This window comes from Hipposideros armiger, unplaced genomic scaffold (genome assembly GCF_001890085.2).
Source record: "Hipposideros armiger isolate ML-2016 unplaced genomic scaffold, ASM189008v1 scaffold_63, whole genome shotgun sequence".
Lineage (NCBI taxonomy): Eukaryota > Metazoa > Chordata > Mammalia > Chiroptera > Hipposideridae > Hipposideros > Hipposideros armiger.
In genome coordinates, this window is record NW_017731413.1 from 3,361,140 (window position 1) to 3,382,846 (window position 21,707).

At 34.7% G+C, this 21,707-nt stretch overlaps 1 protein-coding gene across 4 annotated transcripts in view; it reads right to left on the minus strand.

Moving 5' to 3' along the window:
- The window catches only part of NEDD1 (NEDD1 gamma-tubulin ring complex targeting factor), a 43,537-nt gene that overhangs the window by 16,962 nt on the left and 4,868 nt on the right, over positions 1 to 21,707 (minus strand). For all 4 annotated transcript variants that reach the window (XM_019641741.1, XM_019641742.1, XM_019641740.1 and 1 more), the window contains exons 4-7: positions 17,695 to 17,811; positions 15,908 to 16,048; positions 1,871 to 2,100; positions 211 to 412 (exon numbers count right to left, since the gene is read on the minus strand). In XM_019641741.1, the coding sequence (XP_019497286.1) occupies positions 211 to 412; positions 1,871 to 2,100; positions 15,908 to 16,048; positions 17,695 to 17,811 (690 nt within the window). The remainder of the gene's footprint in view (positions 1 to 210; positions 413 to 1,870; positions 2,101 to 15,907; positions 16,049 to 17,694; positions 17,812 to 21,707) is intronic.

The window sequence follows — 21,707 nt, forward strand, 5'->3', positions numbered from 1 at the left end:
GGAAAATATGAGCATTAGGTGTAAAATTAAAAAAAATAAAGTTTTAAAACCAAGTATCAAATGGCTTTGTACTGAAATTATTTTAAATGCTTTCATCTAAAAATAATTATGAATCAAAACTATACTGTGTTTAATTGACAACATAACATTTCCATGAGGTAGATTTATTTAGTCAAATAAAAAATGCAGACAGGAAAGAAAATATCTTACCTTAGAAAGACCAGTGGAGTACTGAAATGCTATACACTGCACAGATGTTTTGTGAGCACTGATGGTTTTAACTGGTGATTTCAACATCCTTAAGTCATACTGATATATTTTCCCACGGGAAGATCCAATAGCCAAAGTGGCTCCATCAGGCATGAAATCTACTGCAGTTAGAGGAGCGTCCGCCACTAAAGTTTTCACTAGCCTTTGGAAAGGAGGACAAAGTATATGTAGCTATAAGAGTGTATCCAGGTATATAAGCTTATATGACATATAAATAACTATTGGGTTGTCGGAAAAGTCATGATGCATTTTTGCAATGAAAAACATAGAAAAAATACATCATGACTTTTCCGACAACCCACTATATACCAAAACCAAGCTTACTTAGAATTGCGCAAATAACATACACATCCCAAATATTTGTTTACAGCAGAAATTTAGAATTAGAGACATTTCTAGTACAATGGCATATAAAGGAATTGCTGAACACTCCACCCTACTTTTCTATTCTCTTCTGATAGGTACATTCTACACCTTCCAGAAGCAGTACCTATTTCTTTGAGTAATTATTACTTTGGCAGTGAATGTGACACAATTCCTGGGTGTTACTCCACAAGCAAGGGCTCTAGCCTCAGGGTTAAGGAAGCTCTCAGTATCCACTTTCCATTAATTGACCTGAGAAAGCCTCAAGAGGATGATGACCTTTCACAGGGAGCAGCTGCTATTTTGTTCTTAGCTGTGCATCTCTTGACCAAAAAGCTAACAGAATCCATGTGGCTTGATTCTCAGGAAGCTAAAGTAGAAATATGGATACTGATCTGCTGAAGCTGAGCTCCTGGCCGGAGTATCTGATATAAGAGAGGAATGGCTTACTAACTCAGGTCTCTCAGTAAATTAGTTTTAAAAAAAGTAAAAAGAAAAAAGAAGAACGTGAAGTAACAATAAACTTTTAAGAAGGGCTGACAGTAGGTCCTTCCCTAATAGTCACATTACCATTTTCTTCTACATTGATCTTTAGAATTGTTAGGTATCTTGAATACATCTGTAGCATTCTGGCAGCTTTCTTTTTAAAGCTGACCAAGCACCCCTATAACTCTAAGAAGGACAAGAAGGCACAATGGACCCAGACACTTAAGATTATCCTTTAGCTCTAGATCAGTGGTTCTCAACTGGGGGCAATTAGGATGTCACAACTGGGGAAGTGCTACTGCATCTAGAGGGTAGAGGCCAGGGATGCAGCTGAATATCCTACGATGCCCAGGACAGCCCCCCACAATAAAGGATTATCCATCCCCAAATGTTCATAGTTTAGAAACCCTGTTTTAGACAAGGAATTAATTTCAAAGCAAATTAATCATAGTTTTAAAAATATACATAATTAATTGTATTCTGAAAAAGAATATGCATGCATGCTAAAATAAAGATGTGAAATCAACATGCTATCCCTCAACATTCAAGACCCAGAAGTACTCTAAAGAATACTCATGGTTCACTGATGTTTTTCTGCATGGGAAGAAAAAGAAAAAAAATCTATCTTACCAGATATCAAGTACACAAATGTTAGAGCTCCTGAACATTAATCAGAGGTCTGTACAAATCACAAATACATATCCTAATGAGATAATCATTACTAAGTTGAGAAAGAGCATGTCACACTTACTTCTTACTTGAAGTGTCATAAAGAATGATTCTTTTATCCAAGCCTATGGTTACAAATAACAGTTCATTGACAGGCGAAAAACAGATGCCTGAAGCTGGAGCTTTATGTGTGCAGTCAAAGTTATGGTATGGACTCTGACCATTCACATCCCAGAGAGTGACTACTCCGTTATCCGAAACACTGCCCAGTAGCGATTTCTTAAATAAGGAGTACTTCAAGTGCCGAACAGGCTATAAAAATAAGAATAAATTTTATGTAATTGCAAGTATTCATAATAACATTTTATATAAACTATATAAATAGTGCCCAACCACCAAGCATAATACTCACACCAACCGGATTTAGGACTTCTTTGGTTTGTAAGTAGCAGGTTTCAATTTTAACTACCATAAAATCATTTAATGGGTTATATAAGATGACTCTAGACATACCAACATTCTAGCAATTGCATATTTATCATGATTTTTTTATCTTGAAGTATAGCTACCTTAATCTCCTATTTTTTTCAGAGGAAAATATTGTATATTGAGATTAAATAATTAATTCTTCAGGGTTAAAACATCTACCACAATTAAAAGGCTCAGTCACAGCCAAATCACAAATAAGTATAAGGGAGCACTGGCAGAGAATAAGCAATATTTGTATTCTAAATATATTTTAGATATTTGGATATATTTGTTTGAATCTCAGCATCTGATGCACTGGCAATTCAACACCTGAAACATAATAAAAAATTAACTAAATCACAAAGGAGAAATTGTCAATACTCTAGACTGGGGATAAATATATCCATTCTTTCAAAAGCATCAGCCTGAGGGCAATGCTAGCTTTTCTCTAAACACTTGGCTCTGGGGGCACTGGAGACATTCTCTCTTTCTAGTTTCTGGTCTAGCTGAACCAGAATAAACAAAAATCTAGTTTGAGTAAACAGGTCATGGGTTAAAACTGGTTGAATTTTATCTACTTTTACTAAAATACTGCTTTCAAACTTGTAGTCATAATGCCATTTACTGTGCTAAGAATTAAGTATTTTACATTTAAGCTCATCTTTCCCTATGAAGGAACAGTAATATAAATATAGAAATTAAGCAGAATCTACAAGAGAGGGAAACTGACTGTAAAATACCTTCAAACAGTTAAGTTATAGTCTTGAGTCAAACAACGAATCAGGTTCTAGTAGGCGGGTATCAACTTTATATTTGGTCTCAGATAAAACTGGCACAGAACAAAAGTCAAATCTGAGGGTTTTTTGTTTGTTTGTTCTATCCAACTTAATCTTTCATATTCCAAAAGGATTTAAAAACACTGGCTTTTAGATATTAAAAACACATATTCTAATTACTTCTAAGATGTTTCAAAATAATATGTATTAGCCCTCAACAACAAAAAATATTTAGAGATGGCTTCACTAGTAAATTCTACCAAATATTCAAAGATTTAATACCTATCCTTCTCAAATTCTTCCAAAAAACTAAAGAGGCAATACCTCCTAATTCATTTTATGATGCCAACATTGCCCTGTTACCAAAACCTGGCAAGGATAACACAAAAAAGGAAACCACAGGCCAGTATCTCTGATGAGGAGATGCAAAAATTCTACACAAAATACTAGCAAATCGATTACAACAATACATTAAAAATATAATATATAAGGATCAAGCGGTGTTTATTCCAGAGGCATAAGGATGGTTCAACATACAGAAATCGATCAATGTGATGACCACATAAACAAAATAAAGGATAAAAATCAAATGATCTTATCAATAGATGCAGAAAAAGCATTTGCAAAGCCATAACTTCCATTTATGACTAAAACACTCACTAAAATGGGTATAGAAGGAAAGTACCTCAACATAATAAAGGCCATATATGACAACCCCTCAGCTAATCAACTCAATGGAGAAAAACTGAAAGCGTTTCCTCTAAATCAGGAACTAGACAAGGATGCCCCCTCTCACCACTGTTATAAACATAGTACTGGAAGTACTAGCCAGAGCAAACAGGAACGACAAAGAAATAAAATGCATCCAAATTGGGGGAAAAGAAGTCAAATTGTCACTTTTTGCCAACGATTCTTTACACAGAAAACGCTAAAGACTCCATCAAAAAACTGTTAGAAACAATAAATACAGTAAAGTTGGAGAATATAAAATCAATGTACAAAAAACCATTGTGTTCCTATATACTAAAAATGAAATTTCAGAAAATGAAAACAAACAAACAATTCCTTTTGCACCTGCAACAAAAAGAATAAAATACCTAGGAATAAACTTTAAAAAGGATGTGTAGGACCTATACACTGAAAACTACAAGAGATTATTAAAAGAAACTGAAGAAGACACAAAGAAATAGAAAGATATTCCATGTTCATGGATAGGAAGAATAAACGTATTATAGTTAAAATGTCCATATTACCTAATACAATACACAGATTTAATGCAATACCCATCAAAATCCCAATGGCATTTTTAATAGAAATAGAACAAAAAAATCATCAGATTTGGGGGCCGGCCGAGTGGCTCGTTGGTTAAGAGTTGGCTTGGGAGCGCGAGCTCTGAGCAGCAGGGCCGCCAGTTCAGATACCACATGGGCCAGTGACACTGTGCCCTCTATTGCTAAGATGGTGAACAATAGCTAGACCTGGAGCTGGGCTGCCATGAGTTGCCAGCAACGGTGTAGGCTGCAGTGGTGCTGCAGTGCTCCATAAGCTACTGAGAGCGGCCGGCAGCCGGCGTGAACAGCTGTGAGCCACCATGAGCGGCCGTTCCATGGCCGGCAACCGGTCTGCCTCACCCGGGAAGAGCGCAATGATCACAATACCAACATGGGCCAGTGAAGCAACATCCTCCACAACTAGACTGAAGAACAAAAGGACAGCAGCTTGTCTGTTCCCCTTCCCCGATTCCCCAATGCTGTTCCCTCCTCCAATTCTCCAATAAAATCTTTAAAAAAAAAGTCATCAAATTTGTATGGAACCACAAAAGACACTAAATAGCCAAAGCAATCCTGAGAAAAAAAGAACCAACCTCAAACTCCCTTACTTCAAATTATACTACAAAGCAATAATAATCAAAACAGTATGGTACTGGCAGAAAAACAGACACAAAGACCAATGGAAAAAAATTGAGAGCCCAGAAATAAACCCACATGCATATAGACAAATAATTTTCAACAAAGGAGCCAAAAACATACAACAGAGAAAAAGAATGCTTCTTCAATAAAAGGTGCTGGGAAAATTGGAGATCCACATGCAAAAGAATGAAGCTAGACTGCTATTTGTCACATACACAAAAATTAACTCAAAATGGATCAAAGACCTAAATATAGATCTGAAACAATAAATACATAGAAGAAAACATAAGTGCTAAATTTGTGGTCCTTGGTCTAAAGAGAGGATTTTATAAATTTGACCTCAAAGGCTAGAGAAGTAAAAGCAAAAATAAATGAATGTGACTACATCAAACTAGAAAGTTTCTGCACAGCAAAAGAAACCATCAACAAAATAGAGGCAACCAATCAAATGGGAGAAGATTTTTGCAAACAATGCCTTGATTTCACTCCTTATGCGGACTATAAAGGTGAAAGCAACAAATGAACAAGACAACAAACTAACAAAAACTCAGACACAGACAGTGGTTATTAGAGGGAAAGGGGGGCTGGAGGGAAGGTAGACAAAGGTAAAGGGGGTCAAATATATGGTGACAGGGAGATTTGACTTTGGGTGGTGAACATACAATGCAATACACAGATGATGAATAGTACGTTTGAAACTTAAATAATTTTTATTAACCAATGTCACTCTGATCAATTTAATAAAATTAAAAAACAAAAACCATAAACATTTAGGAATAACACAAAACAAATTCTAAGGAAACAAAAGGAGTACTTGTTACCAAACACATAGATTAAGATAATTACTATGGCCATCCATTAAATTTGGCTTCTTATTTTTATATGGCTAAAGTACAAAGAGAAAGTGTTGGTATTGGTATATATTTTCCATCTTTGATGAGGAAAAGTATATCCATTGGAATAAATAAATATTTCCTCTGGTCAACACTCAAAAAAAAAATAAACTACATGGACCATAACTATATAAAAAAAGACATAGAGCTCCTTAGTGAATTATAATGTTTACAGAGTCATATCAACAAGGCAAATTACTAATTTTTAAAAGATTTCTGCAGCATTTTAAGAGTTCACATAGTTATGTCCCTTCATAACCCATAGTTATGATCACAATACCAACATGGGCCAGTGAAGCAATGTCCTCCACAACTAGACAGGACAGCAACTTCTCTGTTCCCCTTCCCCAGTTCCCCAATGCAGTTCCCTCCCCCAAAACCCCCATTTAAAAAAAAAATCCATTTCTTGATTAAGTCAAAACCTAAATTTGTTATATTGTTTCAAAATCTGTGAACCTACTGGCAATCCATTAAAGAAAAAAAAAAAAGGTGAAAGACAACCATAAATGTTCCTCTCTGATAAACCTGGGTTCAAGTGGAGGTTCCACTAAACTCCACGTGACTTGGGTAAATTACTTGAACTCCAAGCCTCAGTGTTTTTTTCATCTACAAAACAGAAAATACTCGTTTGTCTGTCCAGGTTATTTTGAGGATTAAACGAAATTTCTGCACAGATCCAGGTACATAGTACCTATCGCTACTATCCTCACAGGCTCATGACCCCCATATTCATTGTTGTTTATATGCCCATTCAATCATCTTTTACACATATTTCTAAAAAGATCCCTAAGTAGCCACAGTGATTCTTTTAAATGCCTCTCCTTTATCTCCTTAAAAACAGACATTCATTTCTGAACTTTCTACATCTATGAAATCATCACTTCTTTAGAGTATCACTAACAGAATATCCAATGATCCTGGATAAACAAAGTATTGATCTACAAAATTCTATTTAAAATAAGTATTAATTTATTTTAGTATCAGCAGCACTTATTAAGCCCGTCTTGTTCCAGATTCAAGCTATTTCTAAGAAAAATATATACATATATATTGCCAAGAAGCTTATGAAAAATCCCAGCCTTATAAGCAACAATGCTATTTTTTCTTACATTATTATGTAAAAACGTGTGTGCTTGTGAAGGAGGGGGGTTATTTCTAAACATAAAAAATACATCACCCACTATAGATCAGAGGTTGGCAAACTTTTTCTTGAAAGAACAGATAGTAAATATTTTACACTGCTGCACTGCAAAAGCAGTTATAAACAACACATAAATAAATGAGCTTGGCTGTGTTTCAATAAAACTTTATTTACAAAAATAACAGCCAGCCCATGGGTCACATTTAGCTCATCCTTGCAACATTTGGAAGACTGAAAAAAAAAATACAATAAAAAACTATCCATAATCCCACCACCTAGAGAAAAACTGGCTAACACTTTGGGGATACTCTTTTAATTATTTTTGTATGTGTGTTTTCAGTATAGTATCAACAGAAAATTGAGATCATACTTTATTAGTATAAAGTTAGCCATGTCATATTTTTTCTTTTACATGACTTTAATAGCTGAATAATATCTGAATGTACATCAATTTATCTAAATAATCTAATGTTGTACAGTTAGGTTATTTCCAATTTCCAAGTACCCTGACTACTATCATTTTCAAAAACTGCTAATTTATGGAAGAATTTGTATTTCATTGTTGTTCATGCTTTAAAGGTTCTTGGTTGAAAAACTGCTAAGTAACCATTTGTCTTTATTCTGTTTTGAATTGCCCATTAATCTATTTTGCTTATTTCCTACTAGTTTATTAAGACTTTTTAAGTACTAATTTGCAATTGATCTTAATAAGGACATTAATGTTCTCATAGGTATAATTATTTTCCCCATTTCCTTTCAATTTTTAAATTAGTTTCAAGCCTTGCTTTTTTGTCAGATTTTAAGTTTTTATGTCCTTAAACTTATCAAACTATCAATGACTTATGACTTTGTTCTTATACTTAGAAAAGCCTTCCCTTTGTAGAGATAAGAATTCATATTTTCTTATAGCTTCATAGTCTCATATATATATATATATAAAATATATATATATATATATATATACTACATACTATATATGTATAGTATGTGTATATGTGTATGTGCATATACGTACACACACACTCAAATACATACAGCATCCCTTCAACTCCACCCCCTTTTTCTTCTTGATTCTCAGTGTCTTATTTCAAGCACTAATTGACTGTCACACGAGCTACTGCCTACTTCTACTCTCAGAGGGCTTACTATCCATCCTTCACACTGTTGCAGCACTAATCTCTTCAAAACTGGAAATCTGAATATATTTCTATATTGCTTAAAATCCTTTTAATTGGAAGACTCTGAGAAGACAGTGGTCATGGTGATCACAGGGTTTTTTAATCTCCCTGAATTCCCTTTTTTGAGTATGTGTGTGTATTTATGTGTGCAGAAAAGACATAAGCTGGCCTGGGGCTGCCTAACCTTCGAAAGTCCAGCTTTTCAAGGTTTGCCCTTGTCTGACATCTGGGAACTTGGATTTTGGGAGGGTTCCCACTACTCTAATTGATAAGATCGGTTCGCTGTGCCTAAACTATTTGTGCAAATACATGGTTTATGGCTGAACCACAGCTCAACACCTGCTTTCCTTCTAGAAATTTGGAATTTGAGTACATGCTAGCTGAGGGTGCCTAGGTAACCAGCTTCCAATAAAAACCCTGGGCAATAAGTCTCTAATGAGCTTCCCTGATGGATAACTTTTCATACATGTTGTCACAGTTTGATGCTGGGGAAATTAAGTACATCTTCTCCATTGAGAGAAGGCTCTTTTGTGCTTGGTTTCCTCAGGGCTTCACCCTAAGCATCTTTTCCCCTTTGCTGATTTTGCTTTGTATCCTTTTACTGTAATAAAACACATTGAGTCTTATAAGTCCTCCTAGTGAATCATCAAACCTGGTCTTGGGGATCCCCAGCACAGTAAGTGTAAGTGTGTATGAGCATGTGTGAATATCTACCACATTAGTGGGTCTGTACAAAAGGTTTGCAGAAAAGTCTGAAGGGCTAGCGTAGTTTAGCCCCAATGAACTCCCAAAATTGACCAGCCAAGGTGCCTCCCTCCCAAGTCAGGGCACCACACTAAGGAGACACCACGAGGAGTGGAAGCAAACCTGAATAGGACCGAGTCAAAAGAGCTGAAGGAAAGCAAAAGTTCACATACAAGTAGAAGAGTGGACCAGCGCCAGGCAACCTCAGAAAACAAATTGCCATTAAAAAAAAAAAAAAAAGAATTACCTGAAAATCTGAAAATAAGAGGGAGCTCTGTAAGTTAGAAAAGATACCCTGAATCCCATCTCTGTCTAGATGTTCAGAAAAACTAAATTCACAGATAAATCCCATATAAAGTTATCATGAGAACAAGAAGACATTCTCAACAGATGACCAAGAAGACAATAAAATGATGTAAGACATTAAAAAACATCATAAATCAGAATAAGAAAACTCAGAAATGAGATGTTAGAACTTGGGAAAGAATTAGAAATTTTAAAAATCTCTTCAAAAATGAAGGCTAATTTAAAAGAAACACAAGAATGAATAAACACAACAGATAATTATCTTAAACACAGGTAAAAAGGAAAGAATTTTTAAAAATCAAAAATAAGAAAAAAGTTAAAAATTATTTGAAAGTAAGAAATAACTAAATTACTAAAGGTAATAAAATAAAACAGAGAAAAAACAAAGATAAGGAAAAGAAGAAGTACTAAAAACTATAATTCAAGAAACTTTTCTGAAAGAAGATTTGAACTACATATTCAATGAGCACATCATCTGAATAGCAATACAGAATGAGCAACACCAAGACATAGTCCAGTAAAATTATTGGACTCCAAAGAAAAAAAAATCCTTTGGTCATCTAAAGATAAAGAACACGTGACTTATAAGAACAAAAATACTTAAATTATCATCAGACATTTGAGACCAATACTGATAGAGTAACACACCTACTCTCCTCATGGAAAAAAAATGCGAGGCTGTTACTGAGTTACACTGAAAGAGAATTTGTAATCTCAAAGAAAAAGTCAAAAGCAAAATATATATGCTTATGGAAACAATATTATTATATGGTGCTCACTGTGATTATAAAAACTTAGAAAATAATCTAAATACAGAAATATTTTGATAAACTGTGGCATTTCAACAATGGAATATTACTCAGCCGTTAAAAGTTATGGTTATGAAGACTAGTAACATGAGAACACGTGGGACAGAGCACTAATGAGAAAAAGGCAGAAAACAAGATTGAACCAACAGCATGATTACTGCTGTATGGAAGACAGAGCTATACATAGAAACACTGCAAGAAAACATTCTTCAAATAACTTCCCATTAAAGAAAATTCGGAAGAGAAAAACAGAGGGAAAAAAATTAGCATTTAAGAAGTACTATATATAGAAGTTTATTTTATGCCAACATGTGAACCATAAAACTGCTTAAGAACATAATATATAGACTACACAAGTCTACACAAATACTAAGGCAATATATCAAGAGAATCAAAGCCATATTATCATGCACACATTGTATACCAATGCTCCTATATAACATAAAGGAGACCTCTATTCTAGAAGTAAAGCTCTGTAGTCAGTCAAACGTTTTAAGTGCTGAAATTCAGGTATAAACATAACCAGTCACCAAGTTAACTGAATTAGAATTAAACTCATTCTTGACAAAATAATTCTTTTTTAAATATAATTAATAATTATTAACATTTACCAGATTTCTGTACTCAAACAGGCTTATTAATACTTACAAAATCTGTACCAAAATGTTAAAAATTTCACTGAAGACAATAAGTTTATTTAACATATACTGAAATACGTTGTATTTAAAATTTCACAGAAAGCCTACTATATTTAAAGATCATTTTTAAATCTAACGAATCGATAAAACAGATCCATTTTTTAAATGCTTTTGAGAAAGGCAACACCAGTTAACCTATTTGTGACCCTAAGCTGCTGAACTTGCCAAATAGCGAAATGCAATTATAACCTAAGAAGTCTGTCAGCCCTGGCAGCTCTGCAGCAGGAGTAAGGCTCCTTTTCCCCTGCGGAAAGACACTGTGATCTACATAAAACTAATAGCTTCAATTCAGCTCATATACTTCAAAGTAAGATTCTAAATATATTCAGGCAATCTCATTTCCAATATCAAATTCAGTATAATGTAGACTCAGTAAGACTCCTTGGTTTTATCACTTTTGCTAAGAAATCAATTTAATAATTTTTAAATATTTCAAATTCTTGACTGTTCATAGAAACAAAAACAGAAAAAAATTAATTTAATCATTAGATGTGCCCTACCTACTATTTTTCTCAATAACCCACACCCTATCTATAGTAAAACTGATCAACATACAAATTGGGCTGGCTAACAGTGTATTTAAATTAAATTATGTCAATTTTTTGACAGACTTGACATTTTTATGAACATTGATTAAGAAATTCATATTTAATATATTTGAAATGTTAAATGAATTTTGAGGAATATTTTTAAAATTGTTAATGAACGCTCCATAGCATTTCTATGCTTTTGGTCAACATTAGATAAAATAAACCATAGTGAAATCACTTGTAGGAAAAACAATTAAAAAAAAACAAAACACTCCAAAGATTTCCATAATGCTGCCTGAAAAAGGGAAAGAGCAGCGTGCAGAATCATGAAAACTGTGGCTTTCTTCACTAAGAAACTGAGACTGCATTCTTACATACACAGGGGCCAACCAGGGTCTTCCCAGCCCCATACACTCTTTTAATGGTACAGAGGAAAATGAAATAACATAGTATACAAAAAACATATAAACATTTGTTCCAGGGAAAGGGAAAAAATTAACACACCCCAGTTCAATTCCTTTGCCTTCTTTAATGCTCTCCTTATTCTAAGTAGGTCTAAAACACAACATATGATTATTGAGGTCAAGTTACAACTGGTAGATTATCAGGGGTTAGGAGGAAATGCATTAAACCTAAAGCTGTGCAAACCAGTTTGGGGCAGTTAAGTCACAAAAGCATTTTTAATGAATTAATATATTTATTCATTCAAAGCTCACACTAAAGTTCACTAATCTCTTACCAAATATTAGGAACTATGCTAAACAATGTACTCAGCATTTAGGTGAACCCTAAAAAAACAAAACAAAACAAAACAAAACAACCAACCCTGTTGAAAGTATATTCTCATTCTCACTTGACAACTATAGAGATGCCGACTGCCCTGGCAGGAGGGAGCAGGCAAATGAAAATCTCACGGTTCTGGTTTATCTGACCTTGCACAGAGATACCAGCTTTTAGCATTACTGTTTTCCTAAAGTAGAACATAATTTAAATTCAGTTTTACTATGTTATTAATTTTTCATTAATCAATGAAATTCCTTTGAAAATCAATACATCAACCTATCTGCCATGTATAATTTTAAAAGAAATTTCTTTAATATGAAGAAGACATTAATTTTGGACTCGCTCACAAAGTGACAAAAGAATACTGCAAAATTTCCAGAAGCTTTGAATCCTCAAATCCTTCTACATTCAACTACTCCTGGGCTAGAAAAAGATCCAAAAGGAAACAGTGCTGCCACTCTTGAAGAGTTCATCTTCAAAACAGTCAATTAACAGTCTTATGATCGGAAAGTCCTGGAATCTGTTTTCTCACTTGTAAAATGAAAATAACATGCACCTCACAAGCAAGCAGCAAAGATTAAATAAGAAAATGTAATATGAAGTAATGATCACAGTGCTTGAAACACAATAAATAAGGATGTTGGTAGTAAGGATTCTATGAAGCTGATAGCCTTTACCTGGAATGCTCTCCAAACCCTCACCACCTACAGTCACCCCACTGACAGAAGAATGGTTGTTGCAATAATTAATGCTGGCCTAAATATATACCTGTACGGAGTTGAATCTATCTCACACCATATGCAGAAATTAATTTGAAATGGATCATAACAGACATAAATGAGACAGGTAAAACAATAAAGCTTTATCTAAAGAAAACAAAGGACACTATTTTTAAGACCTTGGGGCAAGCAAGATTCTTTAAGAGGACACAAATAGCAGCATACATTTAAAAAAGTGATACAATAGACTACATTTCATCAAACTTAAGAACCTCTGTTTATTAAAAAGAAGGCATTAAGAGAGTCAAAAGGCAAGCTGTAGGCTAAAATTATATGCAAAATGTATATCCAAAATATGACTCCATCTGGAATATATAATAAACTTTATATAAATGAACCAGAAAAACACCAAATAACCCAATACAAAAAGGAGGAACAGACTTGAACAGTCAATTCACAAAAGAAGGTGTATGAAAATGCACTCAGCTCATTCAAAATAGAGAAATGCAAATTAAAACCACAATGAGATACCACTATATAACCATCAAAGTGGCTAAAATTAATAAGATAGACAATACTTGATATTAGAAAAAATGTGGATCTCACACACATTGCTGTAGGAATGTAAAATGGCACAAGCACTTTAGAAAAATTTGGGGCAATTTTTAATAAGGTAAAACTCGATGCCTACCTAGACCCATCAATTCATTTCTTATGTATGTACTCAAGAGACATAAAACCATATGTTCACAAGACTTATACAAATATATTCACAGTAGCTTTATCGTGATAACTAAAAACTAGAAACAACTCACATGTCCATCAACAATAGAATGGATAGTGTCACATCCATAGAACGGAATACTATGCAGTAATAAAACTGTAAGAACCACTACATTCTATGCAACAAAGCAAACAGAAATGAAGACTAAAAGAAACGAGATACATAAATTCTTTTAAGAACTATTAGGTAGTGACTAGAAAGGGTTAAGAGGGAGTCCTCTGATGTGCAGGATATGTTCTCCAGCTTTATTTTGGTAGTAGTTACACAGGTGTATGTATATATAAAAATTCATCCAGCTGTACACTTAAGATATATGCACTTTATAAGTTATATATCAATTTTAAAAATTTAAATATTTTACACATAATAAGGCCAAGAGCAATAAGCAAATCTATGTTTTCAGGATTATTCCTTCATGCCTGGTTTTAATAAGAAAACTCTCTAGCAAGATACAATAAAAACTGAAATGTAAGAATATACATGGTAGTATCTGACCTAATTTTTGTGTTACTGAAAAGTCAGCTGGAAATTTACAAATCTAAATTTCTCATGCTTCTAATATACCAAAAAAAAAAAAAAGGAAAGAAAATTAGTCTATTTCCTTACAAAGCAAGAAATTGGAACACTAGGTAAGATTTTTTTCACAATAGTTCCAACGTCTACAGGCTTAGGCTTTATGTCTTTATTATGAAAACACAAATAACCAAAAAAAAGAAAAAAAAATCACAAAAACAAAATATTGGGTCGTCAGGAAAGTCATGACGCATTTTTGCATTGAAAAACATAGAAAAATATGCCATGACTTTCCTGACGACTCAATATTACTTCCTGCATGTATGACAATATTAAGACGTTCTTGGTGGCAAATCAGTGAGCCTAGTCCATAATGCAGACAGTGAGATTACTCCCAAAGGCTTTCGTCCAGTTCAAGTACTCTATGATTCTGACATTCAAACAATCACAAACTTTCATTAGTTCCCTCAACACCTTCCAAAAAAAAGGGCACATCTTCGGTCTGGCATTTCAAGTCAACACTATGTTCCCGTGTATCTTTCCCATCTTTTCTCATACCAGCTTGTATAAAGCCCACGTGCCTTCCTTTTCCTTGTTTTTGTTCATGTGATTTCCTCCATATAAATATATCCCTGTCACCAACTTCCATATTAGCCTGTTAAAATCTTTGTTATATCTAAATGTATTCATCCACTCACATATTTATTGAGAATCTTTTTCCATGGAAGGCACAACGTTGGATGGTTGAGGACAAAGAAAACAAGATATGGTTCCAACTACAGTGCAGGCATGTAAAGAGTTAACCCTAATACAAGTTAAAATCAAGTAACTGCCAAGGGACAGTTTATAGTGTAGTAAAAACAAAACAAAAACCAATTAAGCCTTGGACCCAGCTGAAATCCTCTGCCCTTCAATCTTCCTATTTTATTCCCAATCATAAGATTGTTTTACATCAATCACCTATATTATTATTTGTTTGTGTTTCTCTGTTATTCCCAATACATATGAAACTTGAGAAGGCTTTTTTCTATGAATTTTTAATATCCATTAAATTTTCCTTAAACACTAAATATATACTATTCAAATAATGATTCTAAAAACTGCTTTTCAAAAGTGAGGAGCTCCTGTCTTTTATCTAATAGTAATTATGGCCAAAATGATTACAGTAAAAAGGAAGGGTTAAATGACGTTGCACCTCATTGAAAATTTCTGTGGAGGAATTTCATGGCAAGTTAACCAAAAATTAGATTTCTTGAGAAACTAAATTTATTCTTAAGAATTTCATAAGCTAATTTTTTTTAAAAGAAAAAAATCTGACTAATTTTACTTTGTAAAAAATTTCCCTAAGTACCCCTATATTACCCTGAAATATACGAATAAGCTTCGGTACATTAACTATCATGCACTTCAACAAACCAAAAACAAAACACAACTTACCGTGTGCCTAAACACACTCAATTATCCCATGTCCCCAGAGTATGTATGAACCTAAGTATCTTTCTTGTAGCTCACACATTTGGAGCTATGCAACACTTCAAAACTCTAATGTCATAGAAAGATTAATATCCATGTTTTGGGCTTACCTATTAACACTATTTGTATTTTGTTATATATAGTTATATTCTAAGAGCATGTGACTCTTCAATGGCCTAACTGAACTCAAGTAAGCACCTTAACCAAGTATGAATTAACTTGTTATTTGAATATTTTTAAACACTATCATTCAAAAGTAGCTAGCTGTAAGTTCTTCAAGCAAGCTAATTGCAAATTTAAAATATGAATTTAAAAAATTTAAAAGTCACTGTCTTACATAAGACAATTCAAAATCTATCTTATCAACTTTATTTTGAATAAACCCATACTGTACCTGGTTACTACCATGACCAAAAGGAGTACTAGATAAATTAGTGGTTACACTGTGCAAAATAATTTCCCCACTGAGAGATCCAGAAGCAATGTAGCAATCATTCCAATTATATGTTACACAAGTTACTTCATCTTTATGATCCTGAAAGAAAAAAATGAAAGTAATACAGTGCCATATGACCTTCAAACAAGTTTCACATTTTTGTAAATTTCATGTTTTATAAATATTATTTGTCAATCTAATATTTGCTTTAACATTTTCCTCAAATAACTTTAAAAAAATTACTCAAGTAAGCAGGAAACTATGTGATTAACACGAAGCCTTCTCAGGGAACAGAGATTTATTTTTCATAACCATAAAAATCAGACTGAAACAAAAGACAGATAGGAATGGTAATTTTCTAAATGGCATTATGTCTACCTTAAAGAGTTCACTTCCGCTAACAAGTAACATTTATTGCAAGTTGACTATTATGAGAGTCCCTGCCCTTGAGAGTATTACTGCTCAATTGAGAAGACAGGACCTTTAAGTTAACATGAAAATGGCAGAACAAATGCTAAGTGAGTAGTAGAAGCAAAGAGTCAAGAGGAAAGAGCAAGAGGCATCCCTGCAAACTGAGCTGACAGAGGAAGTTTTACGAAGACATAAAGCTGAGTTCAACCTCAACGAAAGAAGAGATAAGTCGGGTGAAGGGGAAAGGAACCAAATGCTACAAAATGGAAGGGAGCAAAAACCAAAATCCCCAAAACCAGAATGAGCAAGGTATGCTTGAGAGATGACAGCAGCTGCTTCTACTTGCTGAATACCTACTAATGCTGGGAGCTTTAGATGTTGTTGTTGTTGTTATTATTACTATTATTATTATTATTAATCTTTAGAACAGTCCTGGAGGCAAGGTCATTTTTCCCCCCATTTTATAGATGAGTTAACTAAAGGAAGCACAGAAAGGTTAAGAAACCTGAACCTGAATTGAAACCAGGATTCAACTGCAGGTCAAACTCCAAAGCCTCCCTCTATCAGGCTCCCACATCCAAAGGGGAATCCACTTTGAGGAAATAAAACTGTTTGGTTCTAAATAAAATGGGTTCACAAGGACTATGTTTTCCAACATCAAATTAGAGATATCTCGCAGGAACACAGAAAAGTGATCAGCATTAAGGGTATAGTTTTTAACAGTTTGACGTCATATCTTAATGTAAACAAACCAACCTTTGTATCTAATAATTACATTAATGTAATACAAAGAATAGTAACTATAATAGTCTATATATGACAACTTTTTCAAATGGTTGAAAAAGTTGTTTCAAGCATGTTTGGAGGTGTCTTTACATTTTATTCCTTTTTTAAATCAAAGAAACAATTGCTATCCTGAGGGGAAAAGTGCCTGATGAGAAGAAAAAACAAAGAGTAGACATTGAGAGCATTGTTCTCATTTGGGAAAATAAGAACATGAGATCTAACACAATTTCTATGACTTTGTACTCATAAAGAGGCAAGTGTCCTTCTTAATCTTATTTCAACTGTGGAAAATAAGTCATTCAGTAAACATTTATTTACTAAGAACTTACCAAGTGCCAGAAATTGTGTTGTTATCAGAAAGAAACAGTGCAGAGAAGGGATCCAAAGATGAAAGATTAGATTTCCCACTATTGCAACTAATTAAATACTTCGGTACTGAAGCATCTTATTTTTATCATAAAAGCTCAAAATTAAAAGAAAAGTTTGGTAACCAGACACATTGTAAGATACTGATTTCTGTGAAGATTAAAAGAAAAAAAGTTGCTTACCTTAAGAGATCGATGAACTCTTTTTGATTTTAAATCCCAAATATTAACAGTGTTATTTAGGCCTCCGCTTACCAAATACATAGATGTGGAATTTAAACTGACACACGTCTGCTTTTGCTATTAAAGAAAAAAAGTTACCTTAGTTTAATAGAGCTCAGACATGACTTTCAAGTCTCATCCAACAGTTAGTAAGCAACACTTAGTGTTTGTTGAATTAAATGCTATGCACATGCTACTTATACTAAAGATGTACTTATCATCTTCCACATAGATCCAACATCTTGTAATGAGTTCAAAAAAGTTTCAAGGAAATCAACGAGATTCGTGATCTCTTCCACAGAGCAGAGGTGACAGACTCTACACTCTTCCCCATGTCCATAAAGACACCATCCATTCAACTTCTCAAGATAAAAGTACAAAGTTACCCTTGATCCCTCATTCTTCTTCCCTCAATCTATCATAAATTCTCTTAACTCCAACACTAAAATAAATCGCACATGGGCCCCCTTTATCGCTACGCCTAGCACCCTAATCCAAGCCTTGCCTGCCAAACCACAGTTGCAGCCTCCCATCTGGCTGTCCTGCTCCCACTCCTGCTTGCCTACATTCTGTGCTCTAAGTAGGGTGACCTTTCAAAAATGTAAATCAGATCACGTCTCTCCCATTTAAAAATCTTCAATGGCTTCTAGTCAGCCCCAGAAGAAATTCAGAACTCACTAACCTGGCTTTCAAAGCCCTATTCATCTGGCCCCGTCCTACCTCACCTCTCCCCATTTTCCTCCTTCCCCACTAATTTCTCCAGCCACAAGAACCTTCTTCACGTGACAGCTCTGTATTTGCCTCAGGGTTTCAAGGCAGCTATTGGGTTGTCAGAAAAGTCATGACACATTTTTTCTGTTTTTCGTTGCAAAAATGCGTCATGACTTTTCCGACAACCCGATATTTTTGTCTGGAAAGTTAAATTCCCTGAACCCTGGCTGAATGGCTTTTTCTGGGCAACAGATAGCAACTTACATGCCACTTCCTCAGGAGACGTTCCTTGGCCACCTAATGTAACTTGCTATCTCAATATTTTATTTTAGTTCTCTGCATAACACCTTATGACTATCTGGGTATGCAGCTTACTAGTTTATTGTCTGTCTTCCAGCAGGCTATCAATTTCATTAGAGCAAAGACCATATCCATGTTCAATAAATACTGATAAAATAAATGGATAGCTAACAATGTAGAGGTTATCAAGTTTTTCTCACAGTGATTATTATTTGTGAGTGTCACCTCTATGGTGGTGCCAATCCATAACTATGCCACACAGCAGAACACAAAGTTACATGTTTTTTCCTATTTAACCTTCAGGTTCACTACGTAGTTACAGTAATTGTTCTCATTTCCAGATGAATGTCATGGGGAAAAAAGAGAGAAATGAATTCCAAAGGAAACATTTTTGTGACTTAGTTAAAAGTTAAAAGGCAAGCTTTGTAGGTTTAAGTAAGTCATCTCACCTTTCTGAGCCTACATTTCTTCATCTGAGAAATGAGAGATGAGAACTAGATCTACGGTCCCTAACCGTAGTCCATGCATCTCATAAACATCCTCTGCTCAAGAGAGCACCAGATTCTTAAAAGGCTGGAGATGGCCCCCCACCGCAAGGTTTCTTTCAGCTCCCAAATTTTGACCAAGATTCAAAATTACTAACACATATAAAAATATTGGGGGCCAGCCAAGTGGCTTGTTGGTTAAGAGTAGGCTTGGGGGCTCGAGCTCTGAACAGCAGGGCAGTCGGTTCGGACCCCACATGGGCCAGTGATGCTACGCCCTCTACAGTTAAGATGGTGAACAACAGCTAAGATGGTGAACAACAGCTCGACCTGCAGCTGGGCTGCCGTGAGTCGCCAGTGATGGAGTAGGCTGCAGTGGGGCTGCCATAAGCTACTGTGAGTGGCTAGCAGCTGGCGTGAGCGGCCGGCAGCCAGCATGAACTTCCGTGAGCTGCCATGAGTGGCCAGCCAATGGCCCGCGACCTATCTGCCTCAACCAGGAAAAGCACAATGATCACAATACCAACATGCGCCAGTGAAGCAACGTCCTCCACAACTCGACTGAAAAACAAAACGGACAACAACTTGTCTGTTCCCCTCCCCCAATTCCCCAATAAAATCTAAAAAAAAAAAAAATTTCGGGAGCACGTTGCATCAATGTTTCAGTATAGTTGGTATAGTTCTCTTATAGGCATCATACTAGGAATTGACTTTGGTCAAAACAGACTGATAAGAATTAGGATCTGGTTATCACTGCAAATCAGGACAGTTTGCTAAGAGCTATAAAAATAACCTTTAAAGAAAATAGACAAGGCTAGTGTCAATCAAAGATCGATACACTAGGATTCTAATTGTCAAAAACAACTCAAATTATTCTTAAGGGCTCAGAACAAAAGCTAATATTTATAGCTGGCTTATCCCGATGATAGAAGACCTTTTTTATGTTAATATATCATTAATGTAGCTAATGAACTTAAATAATTAATAAAAATTATATGGTTTTTACAGGAATACTGTACCCCAAGACACAAGCAATGGGTGCAGGTTTTAAAATCTAAAAATAACAGCTGGTCAAATTTCTAGGTTATATAGTAGCCTATCATATCCATTATAATACTGTTAATACCAATCTTCCTTCTTTAAATAAATACATAATCAAAGAAAACAAATATGAACTTGAAGTCCTACTCTAAAAATAATGTTACAGTAATACAGAATCTTACTTTCCCATGTAGGAAAGGTCTAATATCTCAAATGGCACATACATAATTGGACTTAGATCCTACAAAGCAAAAGTTATCAACACACCAATATGTTATAAGAAATTACCAATCAAGGCTACAGAACCAATGTTTGCAAAATATTTTTATAAGTAAATTAAAGCAGATTCAAATTATAACCATAATGGCCTCACTTCCATCCACCTGCATTCTGTTGTGATTTCTTAACTGTGGGAAAGAGAACTATAGCAACTGATGTGCAACAGTCACAAAATCCTTTGAATAAATTGTGTCACATTTGTGAATATCATGTTATTTTCATACTTTAATAACAAAAAAAGATTCCAAACTGGTTCTAAGGCATAACGCATAAAAGTGGCACAAAATATATTATGATGGAAGTGGAAATCAAAACTGTTTTGATTCTGATATTTAATTAAACAAATATTTGTTGATACCTTTGACAGGATTTAACAATCAAAAGATGACTAAGATTTTTAGCCTGACCTTGAAGAGTGCACTTTTGACTTTTATTGACCAGGGACGCTCTCTGCTGCAATTTTACTTGAGTTTGAAAAGGCAGAATGCCTCAAAATCCATTTCTACCTTTAGCAGACAGTCTCTCTGCCCCAGCCTCAAACATAGGTGAGCTGGATGCTTGAGTCAATCCCACCAGACACCTTTTTAAACAGATGAATTAATATTCCATTTCCTGCTGTGTTCTTTCTAATTGGTCTACTTTACTATTCCAGTGTGTAAAATTAAGACAGTTTATAATGATTTAGGGTCTGCTATGAAAACTTCAAAACTTAAGAAAAGAACAAGGTACCAACTACTTGTACCTTTTTAATTAAACCTCATCCTATTTTTAAAAAGCAATAGCTTTCAAGGAGTCTGTGTGATTGGAAATGAGGAAGCCAGCATTGTCCTCAATAAGAGGGATTAATTCGTAATACAAAAGAATAAAAAAACATGCAGTTGAGAGCTTCATTTAAATGCTCTGGGACCAAAGCTAATTTTGACAAAGCCATTCGGTTCCAGGAGAGCTTGGAGAGGCTCAGGCAGGCCCCTCAGTACCAGGTAGACAAAGGCAAAAGCAAAAAGCTACCATCAGATAGTGGTCTTTAGCTGATGGTCCTGAGTCCAACATCAGTAAGGGCAGGGCTACATCATTAGGGCTCTTCAGTCAAGTTAACCTAGTGACCTCAGTGGGACTTGGTCCTAAAAAAGGCAGCAAAACCAGAGAACCTTCCAACAG